The 20,259-nt window shown below is 43.3% G+C and overlaps 1 protein-coding gene and 1 pseudogene across 1 annotated transcript; both read right to left on the reverse strand.

Moving 5' to 3' along the window:
* Positions 1-12,629: 12,629 nt before the first annotated feature.
* Positions 12,630-13,587, reverse strand: LOC101581095 (annotated as a pseudogene).
* Positions 13,588-14,286: 699 nt separating this feature from the next.
* On the reverse strand, positions 14,287-15,364 carry LOC101584222 (F-actin-capping protein subunit alpha-2-like). The gene is given in 1 exon segment (XM_012513829.2): positions 14,287-15,364. A coding segment is annotated over 1 exon segment (861 nt). The 5' UTR covers positions 15,362-15,364; the 3' UTR covers positions 14,287-14,500.
* Between the last annotated feature and the right edge of the window lie 4,895 nt (positions 15,365-20,259).

Here is a 20,259-nt window from a genome sequence, read left to right on the forward strand (position 1 = left end):
TATCATTTAGACAAAAAAAACTTAAAATTTCATTTCCAACACAATACATCCAAATTCAAGAATTACAAATGAAAATTAAAATCACTAAAGAACATGAAGTAGAATTAGTGATCAAAATAAGGAGGTGGAAGAGTCAACCAGATAGCTCAGCTGGTTAAAGTGCCTGCTTAAGCAGACACAGGTGCTGGGGGTTCAATCGCTCAGCATGCCATGTTGCCCCTCATCCCCAGCATGCTGAGACAGCAGTTGAGACTGGGCATGCTGGTGCATGCCAGTAATCCCAAAGCTGAAAACAGGAAGATCACTACAAGTCTGATCTGAGTAGTGAGACTCTGTAGACCCTGTACTAAATACACTTTTTTTGTTTTTTGTTTTTGTTTTTGTTTCTTAGTTTTTTTTATTTTTTAATTAGTTTTATTAAGAAACAAATAGCAATGAGACAGTTTCAAAACTGATTAATAGGATAATTTCAATAATTAATACATTGTGCATTGTTATCTTCTTAGTGGTTATCCATAGTACAAGATGCACACATGACTTTAAAAAAAGAAAATAATAAAATAGGGAGGTGGAAAGTCATTAGGCATAAGTGTTAGAATTTGACTACACAAAAAACTAAGAACAGAAACAATAACCAAAAAATGCACAAAACCATTACCCCAATGATAGAATGTAAAAATACTAAAATATATACATGAAAAGGTCTAATAACCCAATATTTGACTGCTTAAATCTCTAAGAAACATTCAACCCACAAGAAAATACCAAGGCTTTCAAATAGGCAAGTCACGAAAGAATAAGTAAAATTGCCAACATATGTTTTATTAAGCTTCATGAATAATCAAACACCATACCCTCTAAACACAGGGAATACCACTCTTAACTATAATTAAAATGTAATCTTTGGAGATTATGTGAGGGTAGGAGAACAAGGTTAGGAATTTCAGTCTGAGTCTGCATCATTCTGTTAGGAAGTAAAGATCACAACAAGCATTCTGGCTGCAAGCAGGGAAACTGTGTCCATGCCCTGCTACTAGTACACATGCAAGGCCCTGCTGGGCACGCACACCCACGCTGCAGTCACCGATGTCTTGACAACAGCCAGCATGCACCAGCTTTCGGTGCATCTTTGCCCATGTTCAGTGATGCCATGTTGGTAGCTTGAAACCAGCCCAGGAGGGAGGATTCTCATGCCAAAAGTCAGGAAATGCTACAAATCAAAGCTCTTTATTAAGAAGAATAACTTTTTCTACTTTGATCAGTGTACCCAGGGATGGAGGCTGAGGGAGACGGCATTTCCTCCCCACTTCCACATCTCCTTCCTGTGGCCACTGGAGCAACAGAAATAGAAAACTGAAGCCCATCCCGCAGTGCAGATGGAGAGACCCTGAAGGACAGACCAGGCACACGCAGCAGGGCCCTCCATTCACCTCCTGCTCTTACCTGAAAGGCTGTAGGAAGCAAGACTTTTCCTCTGCCCCAGGGCCACCTCTGTCTTGGTGGGGTAGAGATGAGGTATGTTGTGAGGTGAGTCCAATTGTTTAATTCTGGGTTTTAGAAAGATCAGTAACCAAGATAAGTCATCATCTCTATCAGTAATGACGGCAATGTTATACCAAAGTCAAGTGCTTTTCTTCTGAATTAGCCCAGCTTTCATATTGGAAAGAGATACATCAAACTTCTCAAGCACATCAACATGATGTCTCTGGCCACTGGACTCAAGCAGAGAAAAAGGTAAACAAATTAAACATTCCTCAGAGCTGGGATGGAATTTTCTGTCTACCCACACTCTAGTCAAAGCTACTGCATGTTTTCAAAGAAAACTGCTACGGGACAAAAGAATGGCTCCAGTAGAGGAAAAGAAATGGCCAGCCATTCATGGAAGTAGGAAGAAGCTGTCTCACCACAAGACTCAAAAATGACTGATGCAGGAAGAATTACACTGAAGCTCATGGCCAGGACAGCAGCACTGCTAAGTTCAGCACTGTGTGGCCTTCATTCTAAGCGAAGCAGCAGCTAAACCAAAATCAGCAAGAGCAGCTCAACCACAGGGAGATGAAGAGGCTGAGTGGGGAAGGACCCAACTGTGCTAACCCCTCAGTGTCAACACATCCCGGCTCCCAAATCCAGCATCAGAGCTTGGAACAGAGGTCAGGGATGCAGCTGCTGGAGCTTAGTGATGAAGATGTGGTGGAACAACCCAGTGGGGCCGAGACAATTGCTCGGTCACCCTGCAGCCTGCAGGACCTTCGCACTCCAACTCAGCTGTAATCTGTGCCTTCTTTTCCCTTCCTTCTGCTTATCTGCACATCCCTCACACCTGCACTCTTCCCCGTGACCCTTCACTCTCCCATTCACTGCAGTTGAAGTTAGTGCACAGCAACACCAACCTCTTGGTCTCCAGCACCCCCATCTGCCCCTGCACATTGTGCACAGAGCCTGTGTCCCTGTCCCTTGCCTCCTCAGATCATGCTGTCACTTGGAACAACCAGGGAGAACACAAAGTCATACAACTCACTGTTCATATGTCCCTGGTCTGAGCCACCTCCACAATCCATCAACTAATTTTCAACTCAGTTCTGCTCAAGTCAAAGTCCTGTCCTCTATGAACCACCCAGCTGAGCCCCTCACAGAAATGCCCTCTCTCCTCCCTCTAACCCCAACTGTCCTCCAAGCCCAGCTCAGCTCTTGTGTATCCATGGAGGCAGCCTCAACTAGCCACCCCTCAAAGGATCTTCTCTGGCCTATGGAAACATTTTGGGTATTTCCCTTAAATACAAACTGTATCACAGTGCAGCTGCACCTAAATCTTACCAACAGTTCCCCACTGTTCATAGATCCTTGTGTGCTAAAGATGGAGTTCTCAGGGCCGCGGAGATAACTCAGCAGAGTGCCTGCCTGGCAAGCACAAAGATCACAATTCGATTCCTGGTACCACATGCTATGCCAGCCCTACCCCAGGTACACTGGCCACCAAGACCGGGCATGCTGGTGTAGTGGCACACCCCTGTAATCCCAGTGCTGGGAGGTTGAAACAGGAGAATGGCTGAGTCTGAGCTGCATAGTGAGACCATGTAACAAATACATAAAAATTAACAACAAAAAAAATGGAGTTCTCATTCATCCCTGCACTGACTGTGACCTATCTTTGTGACTTACTGTCACACCCCTACAACTGTCCTTAATCACTCCTTCAGGGTAGTAGCATTCCTTCTTTCTAGATTGCATGCAGATTCTCACTACTGCAGAGATAAAACCCTCTCATGCTCTGTGCTCCTGTGCTGTAATCTCATCTTTCTTCCTTTTTTTTCCCAGAACCGGGGATTGAACTCAGGCCCTTGCACTCGCCAGAGAAGCACTTATTCTACTGAGCCATCTCCCTGGCCCCTCATCTTTCTTTCACAGTAACTAACTGTTTGCTTTATGATTGCAGCTTATCTGCCTATAGCCTCTGGGTTCTGGATGTGGCTCAGGGATGGAGGGTTTGTGTGAAGTGTGCAAGGCCCTTGGGTTGATCTTTGGAACAAGAGGAAAAAATCATACAGTGTCTCTCTTGTACTGAAAAATGTATTACTCAGTATGCAAATTATGTTAATAAATATTTTTACATCTTTAGCATATTAAATTTTTGGATGAAAGTAACAGCTAGCATTTCCAAAATGGTTCTGCCATATATTTATAGGTGATTTATATATTTTAATATATTCAGTTTTTACAATATGACCATGAAAAGGATAAAATGATTATCAATCATTTTATCTATAACAAAAAAGAAACACAAAGAAGTGAATTAACTTGTCTAAGATTGCACAGCAGCAGAGTAAGAATTTGGCAAGGGACAGCCAAACCAACCCTCATGTATTCTTTAACATAGATTTCCTAGGTCCAAGGGGCACACATAGAACATCAGTGCAGAGGAATTAAGTGACCTTTTGCTAAAATTAGGAGGTGCACTTACTTGACAACCCAAACACAGAGCACTTGTCTGACCTCAACCTCAACCTACTTTCCATTCATTAAAGAGATGACAGCGAACAGCTGGAAACAGCCTGAGACATTCGGGGGAAAAGGAGAATCGTGCACAGGCCTGTTTCTACACTGAATTCCCGGCTGCCTTCCTCCTCCAAAACTACCCTTCCCTCTTCAGACAGCTCTGTCTCCTTTGCATCTGTCCCTCTCTCTGCTGTGCCCACTCACTTGTTCTCACAGAGGTAAGAAATACGTCCAACACACACACACACACACACACACACACGCATGCACACGCACACATACACATGCACACGCACACACGCACACAGTGCTGCTCACCTACATCCACGGAAACTCAGGGCGAGCAGTGCAGAAAAGCACAGGCAGCACACAGTCATCTGGCGTCAACAGCAAGGACGCTGTGGGGATTCCATGAGAGCATAAAGGTACGACCCACGCAGCGGCTGGAGCAAAACCCAGAAGAGAGCTTCTGCCACTCATGACTTCAGACACAAGGAACAGAAGGTCTGTTCCAGCAACAAGGTGCAAACTGGTGATTCCCAAACTGTGCCTTGCAGAATCTCAAAAGCCTAAAGGGTTTTAAATCTTTATGCTACGTATATTTTACCAGAACAAATCTTAGCTCCTTAAATCACTGGCACTTCAAAAAAAATTTAACAAAAGCAACCACCTTTTTTAAATCTGAACCCTCCTGGCTATACGAACAACTTGCACAGCATCCTGTGGCTGCTTAGACCTTGTTTTAGACCTCCGGTCACATTACCTACCTCAGGTCAGAAGAGCTGCGTGAGCTCGCTGGATGCCAGAACACGGTGCCAGATTAATTTCAAACACACTGGATGGGTCTCCAGTTTACCCTGAGATTAGCACTCTGCAGAAGTGGACCACTGCACAAGGAGATGTTCTGGCCTGCACAGGGTGGAAAGAGAGGTAACACTACATTCCTCCCTGCAGACCCCTGTCTCTCAGCGAGGAAGGGCCTTTGGCTAATGTCACCACCCAGCGGGTGTCTTGCTGCAGGCGCCCAGTGAAGGAAGTGTGGGTCACCCCCTGCTGAGCCACTCTGGTGGGCCAGCTGAAGAGAACTAAGATATTATCTAACTCCTGCTTCTAACAGATGAGCTGGCAGAGGCTGAAAGACGTTACTGGGCTTCCTGAAGCCGCATGCTAACTATGTCCCAGGCTCATTAGTAGCTGAGAAGTCAGTGCTCTTCCAACATTAGTCTGCCTCCTGAGGCGATGGTTATGACTGGAATCCAAGACTGATTTTTCCTCAAGCCCAAGCCACCACTGATTCTGACAGCATATAGAAAAGAGTTGGTAATTTCTACAATGATAGGAAAAGGAAAATTTCAGTGAATCTATAGTAGTGTTAAATCTTGGATTTGTAACACAAATTATGAGCCATTAAATAGCAACTAACTCAAAAAATACAAAGATCATGTTTTGATGTGGAAAGCCTACCAATCTACCAAGCTGAGAATTATGATGAAATGCTGAAATCCTCAAATGCTTTAAAATAAATTGAGTCATACACTATAATCAAGGGACCAACCTCCCCACTGAATTTCTTTCCTCTAGTGTGAACCTGATCAAAGGAAGTATGATGTAAGAAAAGGCTCAGATTGTTTCAACTAATTTAGTTGAAATAGCTCTAAGGCTTTAGAACCTAGGAATGAGGTAGTAAAAGGAGAAAGTTCAGTATAGGACATAAACAAGGTTTCTTCCTACATTTGGCAACAGAGAATAAATACAAGAAAAAATACAAAAGAAAAACAGAGGTCAGGACACAGGCATGGGACACCTGTCACTAGTTCTGTATTAGCAGTTGACTGTCCAGCAAGTCCCATCTCAACACCCCCCATGCCTGCTCACAACTTTCCACTTTCATATAAAATGCTAATTAATCTGGATGATCTTCATGTGCCTTCTAATTTGCACACTCAGGGCCGGTCAAATAGCTCAGCAGATTAAAGTACTACTTAGGCAGACTCAGGGGTCTGAGATCCCCGGCCTGCTGTGCCAGCCCCATCCCCGGGGTGTGCTGACATGGCAATTGAGACTAGGTGTAGTGGTGCGTGCCTATAATCCCAGGGCTTGGGAAGCTGAAAATGGGAGGATCACTACAAGTCTGATCTGTACAGTGAGACCCAGTAGACCCTGTAGACCCTGCACTAAATACAAATTTTTTAAAATTACACACTCATATATTTATGTGTGAAATTCAAAAAGAAAATCACCTCCTCTCCCTGTGCCTCTTTCTCCCTCAGTGATGAGCATGCTCATGCTCACGGGGTATTTTGAGAATTTCCTCAGAAGACATATTGGTCCAATGACAGCCTCATTCCACAAATAGTATTGAGTGCCCTGAAATGTGGAATGCAGCTTTAGGTGCTTCAAAAGTTTTCAATTTAGAGAAAAGTAGCTATAGAGTCAGAGGTGACAACCTTCATATCCCTCCAGGGCATAATGAAGGTAGAAAAAATCATAAATAAAACTTGACATGAAGCTCAGAGTAGTAAATCCTATGAAGAAAGATAAACAGATTAGCAATGACAGAAAATACTAGCTGTGCTTTATATGAAGTGGAAAGGAAAGTCCCAAGAATGCCAAGCCCTCTGCTTGCTCTCATGGGAAGAAGGGAGGCAGTGGGGTGCACAGGGCTGAGGAAGAGCTGCCAAGTGTCCAGGCCAGAGATGATCAGGACTGGGGAGGAGAAGCGTAATGAAGGTTCTAGGAAACGGTCAGGACCTGTAGAGCCTGACAGCACACCTCAGGGACCGACCAGCATTGTGGTGGAGAAAGAGGGAAATGCAGGGCCCTTCCAGAGCACTAAATGGAGCAGCGAGCCCAGAGTCGCTGTTGCTGAGATGGGTGATGAGGCGGCAGATGTAGAGGACAGGGCATGGGAAGAGGTCAATATGTTAAGTGAAGCTGCGCTGCGAACTTCCTAGTGGGAACCTTGACTAGTGAGATGAGTACAGGGATGAATGTTCAAAGAAAAGGCCCAGGCTGGAGCCAAAACTCTGAGGGTAACACTCCGGGGATGTTAGGGAAATCCTGGGGTCACGGGATGTCCTCACACACTTGAGAGACGGAGCCCTGACTGAGAACCCAGCCCAGGGTGGCTAAGACCTGAAGGTGCAGCGCTGAGAAGGAGCAGGCAAAGGAAGCGAAAAGGAGGGGGTGGCTGGGGTGGCGGGAAGCAGGGGAGGGCATGAGTGAGGAAAAAGAAGGTATGTACAGGCCAGGATGGAATGAAGAGCTGCGCCAGTGCCCACACGGCTGTTCTTGTAAGCTGGGAGCCACCATGGGGAACTTCAACCAGCTTTGCTTGGTTGCTGTGGCAAGAGCTGAAGGGAGAGAGTGAGCATGGGCTGGGTTGGCCCAGGGATGCTGTGGGAGACCAGCCCTCAGGCCGCCAGCCCCTCTGATCAGAGTTTGGGGTGCTCAATGTGTGTCCATGGGAGCGAGAGTTAGAAGAGCTGGTGAGTGACAGCCTGACCTGGGGGCCTCAGCCACAGAGCCCAGGTGGCACTGGAACAGCGGGATCTTTTTCCCGATTTTGAGTGACAGCTCTGAGGCCAAAGAAGCAAACCCTGCAAGCGGCGTAGACTTGTGCTGCCTAGTTTGGCACTAGGTAGCAATAAGTGGTTAAATTCAACATAAGTTAATTAAACTTCAGCAAAGTAAGAACTTTTCTTCAATAACCCGTACACATATTTCAAACGCTAAGAGATCACATGGCTGTGGCCACATGTATTTGTGCAGATTGAAGAACAATTCCATCATCAGAAAAGCCTATGCTGGGCAAGCCAAATAGTCCAGCGAATTAAAACGCCTGCTTAGGCAGACGTAGGGGCCTGGAGTTCGAGCTCCGGACCTGCCGCGCTGACCCCGCCCCCAAGGCACGATGAGATGGTGATTGAGATTGGGTGGTGATTGAGATTTGGCGTGGTGGCATGCACCTGCAATCCCAGCACTTGGGAGGCTGTAAACAGAAGGATACTATGAGTCAGTCTGTGCCCTGAGACCTTGTGCGCCCTTTCCTAAATACAAAAAAAGAACAAAGAAAAGCCTGTGCTAACAACACTGACCTCACTACAGTAACCCCAGAAAACTAAATTTTTGCCCAACACAGAAGCTCCGTCAAACTGTATTTTTCTCGTGTGCCACTATGACCTAGCCCTGGGAACAAAGTCTGGCCCATAGCATACGTCCAATAAATCATGAAATGAACCTCAAAGCACTGAAACGGGTGATTAAGGAAGTTTTGCTACAATTATAATTCTGATGGTACCAAGCAATAATAAATCATGTTGTGAAAACGTTATGAGAAATTACGCAATGAACCTGATGCTGCTGCTTGGCAATCCTTGTATGTTCTCCTACCAAACTTTAGAAAGAGCAAAAGCCTGATTTTTAACTAAACACAGCACCCCACAGATAGAAAGACTGAATTCCAGGGCCGGCCAAAGAGTTCAGCAGATTAAAGCACCTGCAAGCAGGCACAGGGGCCAGGGGCTCAATCCATGGGCCTGCAGTGCCGGCCCCGCCCCCGAGGCATGATGACATGGCGAATGACACTGGGCGTGGTGGCGCCTGCCTGTAACAGGCGGATCACTAGAGTCGGTCTAGTAGTGAGACCCTGAACACCCTGCAGACTCTTCTCTAAAAATGCAAAAAAAAAAAGACTATGAATTCCAGTTTCCCTTTCTAGAAGAGTGCCTCTGTACTAATTCTCTTTCATATAAGATGAAAGCAGGATATCACGTCTGCATCTTATACCATGAATAACTACTATGAAGGCAACAATATGCAATATATTAATTATCGTAACTGTCCTACTAACCTGTATTGAAACTGTCTCACTGAAATTTCTCAATAAAATTAAAAAATAAAAATAAAAAAGATGAAAGCAGTAGCATTGTTTAGCAGATTGAGAAAATCTAAGAGCCAAAGTGGCCTTTTCCCTTCCCATTTCCCTTTTCTTGCCCTCAGCAACAGGAAAGAAGGCCAGAGCCTGCAAGAGCCCCGAGGCCTCTACTGACCACGCATTGTTATTTAAATGTAAACTGAGTTCAATGCAATGCAGTGACACCCTGGGCTCCCTGTAGTATAGAGCAGGTGCTCAGTGTCCCTCTGACCCTGGACCAAGGGGACACGTGTGTGTGTGTGTGTGTGTGTGTGTGTGTGTGTGTCCCACCATCCCTGTGGCCTCTCTGCCTCTTCATCCTGAGTCCACCTCATTCGCCTGCTCATTTCTCAGTTATACCCCATCCACCTTGTACTTAAGGGGAATAAATAATTACTGGGGAAGAATACAAAATTGTACGGACAGAGTGGCTGACTGTGTACTAGCAATTTTTCTTTGTTTTAGATGTTTGAAAATATGACAGAATCAAAGCCTGAGTGACAAGTACACACTTTCTGATGCTGAGGACATAATTGAATCAAAATATAAAGTTTGAAATGAGAATGCTATTTTATTTTTTAATTTTTTATTCATTTTAATGAGAAAAAAGAAAAATAACAATGAAACAGTTTCAAAACAGGTTAGTAGGACAGTTACAATAATTAACTTGGTCTTAACCATCCAGCAGAGAAGTATAACCACGAGGTACAAAAAGTACAGCCATATCAATATTCTGAGCTATAAAAGGCTCAAGTCAACAACTTCAGAGCACGCTATTTTAAATTTTCCTAATAGTCACTGTTCCTTGACACAATGGGAGGAAATGCTTCCCTTCATTTCTATGTTTTTTGCTAAGTAGATGAGAAAAAGAGTGTGTAGCTGTCCGTAGGCCATCATGACTTCTCGTTCAGCAGCTGAGGGAGGCCTGAGAGCTTGGACCACACAGAGGGAGCAGGCCAGCTCAGCCTCGCAACTCCCAGCTACTCAGACTTCAAAGACAATGTTCTGTCCCTGGCTCTCAGGCTCTCAGGTTCTCAGGCTGGAAACCAAACTTGCCCCAGAGCAGGGAATCCCATCACAGCCTGAACACTAATGTCCCAGCCTGTTTTAGTGCCAGCAAAGTATCCAGGGATGAAAGGGTGCCACCATGGTGTTTAATTTCAGAGCAATGTTTAAAAATGTAAATTAATAGAACATAAAATGCAAAGGGGCAGCTGTATCATAAACATCTGTTTTAAAGGTATTAACTGAATATTCATGATGCGCTAGGTGCAATTTTATTTCAAAGCAACAGAGAAGGTCGACTCCAAGGACACCCCAAAGAGACTGCACTGTTTTCACATGTGTGAAAGCTCATGGGTGGAGGCAAGGCCGATTCTCAGCAGTCCTAAAGATTCTTAAACATTTTAAGTATTTATCTGACTTAATATTCAGAATAATGCTGTGATGTTCCTGCTGGTGGTAGTCTTGTTCACTGTAGGCAAAGACAAGATGAATTAGGTAACTTGATCTTGTGCTGTGGCTGGTTAGCATGGGAACAAACTAAGGATTCTCAAATCCTGACCTCTTTAAGTTCCACGAAAGAGATGTTCAGAAAACCTGTGGGAGTTGGCACAGCAAGGATTGGGCATAGAGCTTAAGGGTTGTCTCCTGGGCAAGTAGGAAAAATCAGCCGTGTGCACAACACATAGAACTACAAAGCAGGGATGATGAGCTGTCCTGCCTTGGAGAACAGGGAGAAGAGAACATGTGAGATAGGAAGAAGGAAAAGAATAGGCTAAGGATACCATGTGAATGCAAGATTACCAAGGACAGGACATGCAATTCTACCTAAGCATGAGGGAGGCGACAGAAACCTTTTTAAGATATGAATCTGGCTCTTAAAAACATATGGGATTTAGCCATGTGGAAAAGAGGCAACATTGCCCCAATAGGAAAAGCAGCCTTTCTAGGGGGCTAAGAGTGGCCATGCTGGCACGCAGCTATCAAGAACATGAAGGGAAATGCAGAAGATTTCCTGCTCTTCCTACAGCCACAGTTCACCCACAAGGTCTCTCAGAAGCCACAGAGGACAGGGGAAATCCCTGAGCTTTCTGCCCTACCCAGGTGCTCCTGGTCTCTGCTAGCAAAGCTGGTGGCAAGACCTCACTCGATCTACAGGAAACAGTGGGCCAATACAGTGCAAGCTCACTGACCTTCTGGGTCGTTCCAGAGGTCAGAGGAGATAATGTTATAATGATCTCTATGTTGTTCAGAGGGAAGTGAGAGACTGGAGTGACCTGCGGAGTCTAAGAGGTGAAACAACAGACAGTGACAGCCTCATTTCACTGTGCCAAGAAATACAGAGATGGAAAAGAATTAGCTGGGTCTGGCCACCAGAAGATGAGGGACAAAGATACGGAGTGCAAACTGGTGGATCACAGCAACGGTCTTTATCCTCCACATTAGCTCAAGAAGCACTTGCTGCATTCTATAACATTTTATGCCTGCGTCACTGTGAAAATGATTGCCTTGTCCTAGAAAATACTGAACTTGATAATTCACTACTGAGAGACTCTGTCTCACTGTGATGTTCACTGTGAGTGCTGAACACTGAGAGAAGACTCAAAGACTCCCTTGTGGCAACCAGCCAGAGAGAAATGGCTCTGGAGACTCTTGGGGTGAGCATGGTCAAGTGACCAAGGTGCAAGATGTCAAGGGGCATAAATAACTGAAAGGTGCCCAGAGCTAATTTTTGATGACATAAGCTGTACCCTGGAACAGAAAGTCACCCAAGGGATTGCTTCTGGTTTTGGTGTAAAATCAGCTGTCATTATGATAAGAGGGTGAACAAAGAGGGAAGAAGAACAGAAAGAAGTAAAAGTATGGAAGAATGGGAGGAAGCAAGGAATGAGGAAGAAAGATGGCAGGAAGGAAAGAATTTTAGCTAATAAGGCATTTATCAAAATATTCTTACACAGTGCTGCAAATGGACAGAGAAATATTCTAAGCGCTGGCAGGGTAACTATGCACGACAAGAATTAACGAACATTGTATAATAGCTCAAAATGTTGTGAATGCTCCACACCAAAAGAAATGATAACTGTGAGAGCTGACAGAATGCCAATGACAATTGTTGAATCATTACATATCACATATAACTCTGTGCCCAGTGAATATGTAATCCCCTACACAAGGAGGAAGGGAATGAACAAAACAAAGAAGAGCTGGTAACTTTAAAATTAAAAAAAGGAGTGTCTGAGCCTTCAGAGGGATCACCACACTTACCCTGCACCCAGGACGTTGCTGTCACACACATCTATTTTTCTACCAAGGATGTTTTAGAAACCTGCCAGTGTTGGCCCCACAGCAGCTGCAGCTCTTCAGGGATGGAATAAGGTATGTTCCAGATTGGGGACAGGTTCAAGAAAACCCCACAGGGACTTCCATCTTCCCATGCCTGCATAGCTACATAATCAATAAAAATAAGTGGATGACTCTGTTCTTGAAAAAATAAAATGAAGGATTCAAACTGTTCCTTGAATTTAACACGGTTTATGCTTCACATGACACAAGCCCATGAAACAACTGGCTTAAGCTCTACAAGACCCAGAGAAAACATCTAACTCATGTTGAACACTGCACCAGGACACGTGGAGAACTTAGGTACTGAGTAGAAACACATAAAGCACTTATACTGGCTCTAAAGTTGTTGACCCTCCCACCGAAATCAAATCTATTTTCAAAACAAACAATAAACCAACACACATTTCTCCTCATTTTTCCACCTCTGAGTTCTCCTTTCTGCCCAAAGTCTCCTCATGGCAATTTTCACCTCCATGTTTCTGAGTGTGTAGATGATGGGGTTCAACATGGGAGTAAAGACTGTGAAAAACATAGCCACCAGCTTGTCCTCGGTGTAGGTGGAGGAGGGACACACATAGAGGAAGGTGGCAGGTCCAAAAAACAAGAGGACTACGGCGATGTGAGAGGCACAGGTGGACAGGGCTTTGTGCCTGCCCTCTGCAGAATGGTTCCTCAAGCTGACCAGGATGATGACATAGGAGCACAGCAAGATGGTGAGGGAGAAGATGGAGAATAATCCACTGTTCACCAGCATAACAACCCCCTCCACACTGGTGTCAGTGCAGGCCAGCTTGAATAAGGGATGGAGGTCACAGAAGTAGTGGTCAATCACATTGGGACCACAGAAGGGCAAAGGGATGGTGATGAGAATCTGAATTATGGAATGAAAAAAAAGCCCCCAAGCCAGGAGCCAGCCACCAGCATGTGACATAGTGGGTGACTCATAGTGATCATATAATGAAGAGGCCTGCAGATGGTCACATAGCAGTCATAGGCCATCACCACTAGCAGGAGGATCTCAACAATTGCAAAGAAGTGAGGAAAAAGATCTGAGTCAGACAGCCCTCCAGGGAGATGGTTGTAATCTTGACAAGATCAGTGAGAAGTTTAGGGACCACAGTAGAAGAGTAGCAGATCTCCACCAGGGACAGGTAGCCCAGGAAAAAGTGCATGGGGGAGCACAGGCTGTCACTCGCACTGACTGGCAGGATGATGAGGCCGTTGCCCACCAGCGTGGCCAGGTACACAGGAAAGAAGAGCACGAAGCACGCTCTCTGCACCTCTGCACCTTGGAAGAGCCTGGTGAAAATGAACTCGGTCACATTATGTGCCATGGATTCAGCTGGATATTTGGTGGTAAAAGGCCTGCAATAAACAAGCATGATTTTTTTTTAAATAGGAAAGTTCACATTTTAATGTCACACTGATTTTTAGTACATATCAATCCAAGGAAAAAAATAAACTGAGACATGGTCATGAGTTCAAGATTACACATATTACAATTTGCCTTGTTATACTATATTTGTGACTTTATGATAAAAATAACTCAGGAACATATGGAATTCAAGCTAATTTGTGTAACTGTCACAAGAAAAAGCATTAAATGCATTTATGCGATAAGTACTTTCATTTAATTTCAGAATCTCAAAACAGACCTTGACCTTGTTTAAAAAAAAACTTAGTTCAACATTAAGCTAGCTATATAACCTTACTGAAAGGTTTAAACACGACTGATATAGAAAATGTTTTCTAATCTCAATCTTACATAAGTGGAAGAGGTGAGGGGGAAAAAGGTAGACAATTTCTTTAGCAGCATATATGGCTAAGTCCATCAACCACCTTAAACTAGAATGTCTATTATTGACCCCTTTAAAAAGAACTGGGCTAATATCAAAAGTTACCCATTTCATAAGCTGAGAGACAACAATTTTAGGGTTATACTAAGTAAAATATTTTTGTAATACTTCAAACATTTTAACCATAAACTAGAGGAATCAGCTCTTCATTGTAACAAAGAAAAAAATAACAGAAAGTAAGACATTTAAACTATTCATTTTTTTCAATCTTCTTCAAACAAAAGTAAAGAATGGTTGATTAGCTAAGCTTTGTGCTCTAAATAAACTAATTACACTGATTTTACATGGCAATAGCCCGTCTGACTGGGCAGCTTGACAGTTCTGAACACTTTTGCAATAATTTTTTTGAACGCAAAGATTACTAAAATGATCCGGACATGCAATGTTCATCTTATGCATTCTGCATTTCTTTGCCAATCTTGTAGCTAAGGATCTTCTTCCAATCAATCTTAGTGCGTGTAACTGGCAACTGTCGACGTAAGGCTTTGAAAGTAGTGTCGGACATTGTCTGATAATTCTCACTGATGGCAGTCTGGTATTCATTTTCTGCAGCTTCTACAATCTTTATAAATTCTTTTGCTGTTTGTACTTCATTAGACACTGTGAGGGAATCTTAGATATCTTTATGACTCACTAGCTGAACATTGCCGTCTTCATAATAATGAACCTGAATTTTCAAGATGCCAACCACCTGGGTGGTTGAAGGTGTGATTGTAAACTTCCACTCTGACCTCCAACGACCATTCCAAAAATTTTTTGCTTGGAACTGGTGGCTTTCTATGCATGCAATAATGGTTTGCTGTCCATCTATTTTTTTACCATACACAGTGCAAACCCCATTCGGGTAATGCTCTTTTACATACGCTCGCAGCGCCGTTTCTACAGAAGCTCTCCATAACTCAATCGCATTTTCTGCTTCGTAGGGCCTCAGATCAGTTGCTTCCTTTCTTAAGTGATCAAATTTGAAACAGATTCTGTTTTTCGAATCCAAAAACTTTCCATTTCCCAAATCACTGTGTTCTGTTATCAGTACCTGATCTTCATAACCTTCAATCTTCACTGGAGTAAACTGATCCAAGTTATACTGTGCAAATGCATGGGCTGCTCCCTCCCTGAGGAGATTATCATTATTCAGCAGCAACCTAACATCATTAAAAACCTCATTAAACTCTCCAGGAGGAGCATGAATGATGAATTTTGCTGCTATCCGTACCTTCTCTTCATCGGACAGCTGCTCGTCCAGATCCGCCATCTTCCTTCTCTAAACAACCATGATTATGCCACTAATTTATCTTATTTTTAGCATTCAGAGGGTACCAGCTGGCACTCAACCATTCAGCCAGTGTGGACACTTTCAGCACTGAATATTAACAATCTAATACTTTGCATTATCTAAATATATTTGAGTTCATTATTAGTAAATGGAGACTCATAAAAAGTGGTTATCTATCTAAATCCTCTTAAGAAGTAAATTTGAGACCCACAACTAGTTTTTCTGATATTATACAGGATTGTTTCAGTTTGCCAAAAACTACTCTATCAGGAAGCACTCAGGTTACTGACCTGTATTTGTTCTATCTTCATTGCATTTTCATAGTTCTTTCTATCTGTAAGTCCCCTTAATGCATTTCCAGTTCTCTGCTCCCCATTTCCTGCAACTATGTCTCCAGGAACAGACATGGTTTCCACCCAGAAGAGAACTACCTCCCAAAGGCCTCCCCTTCAGACACCGTTAATGATCCAACAGGTGAATTCAGCAGGATCCAACCACACGTCAAAAGGGTTGTCCCCTTCCCAAGGTCCACTGTGACATCACACTGCCACAGTTCCACCAGCCTGGAGGAACTCAGGCCAAAACTGAGTCTTATATGTTACATCTTCAGTTGTCTTCACTAGTCTTCTATCTTCGACATACGTGTTTCTATGATAGAGGTTCTCACACTCGTGGACACTGCACTGACTCAGTCCTCTCCACCGTTCCACCATTACTTCCACACCTTTTCACACTCCAACCCGAGACATCCTGAGCTCTCAACACTGGTCCTTGGAAAGCCTGGACGGTGGCCACCTGCTTGCTGTTGTACCAGACTGGTGGCAGCAGAAAACGGTGTAAGAGGGAAGGAGGAAAGTGGAGGCACAAAAAAGAACTGTGATGTTTTATGACAGATCCAAGTCCCCAGCAGGAAAAGAAAAATGGTGTACTACAGACACACACTCACAAAAATGAAAATAGCAAGCAAGAAAAGGATTTGGTCACAGCACTGGGAATTCTCTCCAGCTTACTTCCCTGGAACAAGCATGCTCTGAACCTCTTCCACATCTAAACATCCATCAGCTCGCACAGCAGAGATACAGCTCAAGTTCCCTTCTGCGACAAGCAGCGCCATGGAAGTGAAGCTCATTGCCTCTAGATGAAGGGCCCCAGCTCACGTTTATGCCACATACGATTCATCAGAGAAAAGGAAGGAAAAATGTAAACACTTGATTCCTTGCTATAAAACCTACACCTACTGATTTCTACTGATCCTATAACTTCATAATGACATTTTTCATCACTATACTTTGGAAGAGCTAAACACTAACCCCAAACAAGAAGCAAAGCCAATCAGGAAACAAAAGTTGGTGACAGCACAAGTGGAAACACAGTGTTCCAGAAGTCGTAGGTAAGAACACAAGCTGAAGCTCCAAGCTGAAAACTAAGAACGTGAAAAATCAGTATTCTAGAGTGGGAAAAGCACTAGAGAGGAAGCCTCTGTCACAGGAGAGACGCAAAGCACCAGTCAGCTCACCCACCAGGGGAACCAGACACCCCACATTCACAGCTGGAAGGGGGAGTGGCTTGCTTGTCCCGAGGCTTCAAAGATCCCAGTCCATGGCTGACCGGCTCCAGGGCAGCAGCACCATGGCAGAGCACCTGGGGGAGGAAAGCTGCTCTCTTCTTGGCCACCAGGACATGTGGCCCAGGGGAAGAGTTTCAGCAAGCCACACTCTGCAAAGGCACAGACCTCCAGCTGCGGCCCCTCCTGGAAGCCAATTCAGCCGTGGACACCAGTGGTCAGTCCATTGATTAGTACAGCACCCTTTAGTCTTCCACTTTTCTGGGATTCCCCTAATACATTCATGCTGGGGATCAAGATGATCTGGTGTGAGATCCCTGATCTCTGTGGTTTAAAACTCAAATTCAGGTATCTGTGTTTTGAGGGATCAAGAAAGGTCCCTGACTCAACCAATTTCTATTTTTTTCCTAACCTAGAAAGAATCTCATGGCCAAGACAAGCAGTATTGGCAAGATCATCATAGTAGAACCTTTCAAGGATGAGAAATTATGTGTGCTCCAGGTCCCAGAAGTATTAGAAGCCACTTGGTACCTTGGAACTCAAGTGGCTGTATGAGGAGAGAGTGAGACCCTGAGCCTCCTCAGACTCACCTCCCTCACAGACCCAGAGAGAGCTGAGGACACAGTTGCAGTGGATGGTGGGACCAAGCTCTGGAGACACACTGTCAGTCTTGGTATTGTATCTGACTCATGCCTTCCTTTAACTGTCCACATTCAGTCATCATGCCCTGTTAATGTGCCCTGTACCCCTGACCCTTGTGTGCCCTTTTCTCTCCAGCCTTGCTGCCTTCTCCTGTTAACAGTAGCACTGATGCCTACATTATAACTTAGTGCACTGCCACCCAGCCCAGCTCTCCTGGAGCAGCTATCAGGACACTGTTTCCTACACTGATCTTTCTTCATAACACTCCACTGCTTAGGGGTAACCAAGGTACCCTTGAATTATTCTAACTCAGCCAAATCCCCTACTTGATGTCCAAGAGCTACCTGACAGATTTCAAATACTGTGAGGGACTTAAAAATCATCACATTCTGTGCTGCACTGATTTTTCCACAATAAAAATGATCCATGTAATTCATCCTACACACACACACACACACACACACACACACATACACACACACACACACACACACCAGATCAACTACCTTATGCAAAAGAACTCTCTACCTATGAAAGAAAAATAGATTGTCCACTATCCTTAGAAACTCTGGCCTTGCTTCCTGTCACCCACCTTAGGTCAGAAGAGCTGGAGTGATTTGGCTATAACCTGAGACAAGAAACTGGACCAGGCAGATTCCAAACACACCCAAGTATCTCCAACTTAGATGGAAGTCCACCACTTTGCTAGAAAAGACCATCACTCAAGCCAAGGTTCTGGTTTGCAAACTCTGGGATGAGAAGCAGCACTGGATTCTTCCCTGTGGACCGCGGTCTTTCTGCAGTGAAGGTGTCCTGGGTGCTCTCGCCGCCCCATTGGTTCCTCACCATCAGCCCCCATGAACAAAGTGTAGGTCACAGTCAACTGAGCCACCCTGACAACGATGCTGAAAATAATTAAAAGTTGTTCTAACTTCTGCTTCTAACAGATAAGACAACAGATGTTGGGAGGCCTTATGTGGTTTCCCAAAACCACACTCTAATTATTTCTTAAGGTACTAAATCAATCAACAGGGCCCTTTCAGCCATATTATTCTGTCTTCTGCTGACACCATGTGGTGGTGACCACCAAAGCTCAAGCACAGTATTTATTCCCAAGACAAGTCACCAATGGTTTTAGGAATCTTCAGAAAACGTGGTAGCACACTCACACACATGGGAAATTTGTAAGCTCCATATCAGTGTTCACATATAGATTTACGACACTTGAGTAAAAGCTGTGAGAATAGCAAATCCAGAGAGTCTAAGATCATATTTGGGTGGGAAAAGCCTCCACACTCACCCTAAGTTTCTGATTAAGTAAGGAGATTGTTGGAGCTATGTATAATTAAAGCCCACACAATAATCAAGAAAACAAATCCCTATGGAATATTTTCTCTCTAGAGTAAAACTTTGCAAAATAAACTATGGTTTGCAGAAAGTTTCAAATTCTATTTTTAAAAACTAACATTTTCATTAAAGTTTACACCCATTAACAAGAACATACAAAGAAGGAAACTGATATTAAGACATGTAAAGGGATTTTTCCCTCACTTGCCCACTGAAAATAAATTTTAAAAAGAAAGAAACTAGTTTTAATTTTTGGAATAAATTTAAAAAGGGGCCAGGAAGATGGCTCAGTAGGATAAGCGCATGACTGGCAAACGCAAGGATCTGAGTTCAATCCCAAGTTCCAAAAAAAAAAAGAAAAAAAGAAAAAAAAAACTACCATAATGGAAGCAATATTTTAAATCTGAATAATACTATATTAGGTAATTAAATTGAAGCTGCATTTTTTAAAAAACAAGGAAAAGCTCAAGTCCAAGTGGATTAATCGCTAAAGTCAGCAGAAAGTTCAGAGATCAATACTCCTCAATGTTTTTAATGAAATTGAAAATAGAAAAGTACTCCCAAGGTCATTCCAGGAATCTAGCATTACCCTGTTTCCCAAACCAGACAAGAATGCAACCAAAAAAAGAGAACCACAGGTGAATTTGTTTAACAAATACGGATTTAAAAATTCTCCACAAGATACTTACAAGCAGAAAACACTGATTCATCAAAAAGGTCACAAACTTGACCAGCTAGGCTTCACCCCAGGGATGCAAGGATGGTTCAACATACACAAGCCAGTAAAGGTAACACATCACACAATTAAAAACAAAGACAAAAATCACATAATCATTTAATAATGACAAAAAAACCTTTGACAAAATCCAACAAACTTTCATAATAAAGAGAAGCTGAAGATGAATAGAAGAACCTTACCTTCATGTAACCAACCAACTGCCAACATTTTATTAAAAGGGGAGAAATGGAAAGTTTTCCCTTCAATATCAGGAGCAAGATGAAAATGTCTGCTACTGTATCAACAATCTTATTTAGCATAGTATTGAAAACATTAGTAGTGGCAATTAGATAAGGAAAATAAATAAAAGGGGTATGTATGGCATAGAAAGAAATCAAATTATTATTTATAAATGACATGATCCTCTGCATAAGACCCTCCCAAAAATCCACCAAAATATTCTTAGAATTAATATCCAAATTCATTAATGTAACAAGATACAAAATCAATAACATTGATGTGATGTGTTAACCATCCAGCAGAAAAGCATGAAAATGAAGTATAAAAAGTAAAGCCATATTAATATAATGAGCTGTAAAATGTTCA

This window comes from Octodon degus, unplaced genomic scaffold (genome assembly GCF_000260255.1).
Source record: "Octodon degus isolate 3935 unplaced genomic scaffold, OctDeg1.0 scaffold00018, whole genome shotgun sequence".
Taxonomy (NCBI): domain Eukaryota; kingdom Metazoa; phylum Chordata; class Mammalia; order Rodentia; family Octodontidae; genus Octodon; species Octodon degus.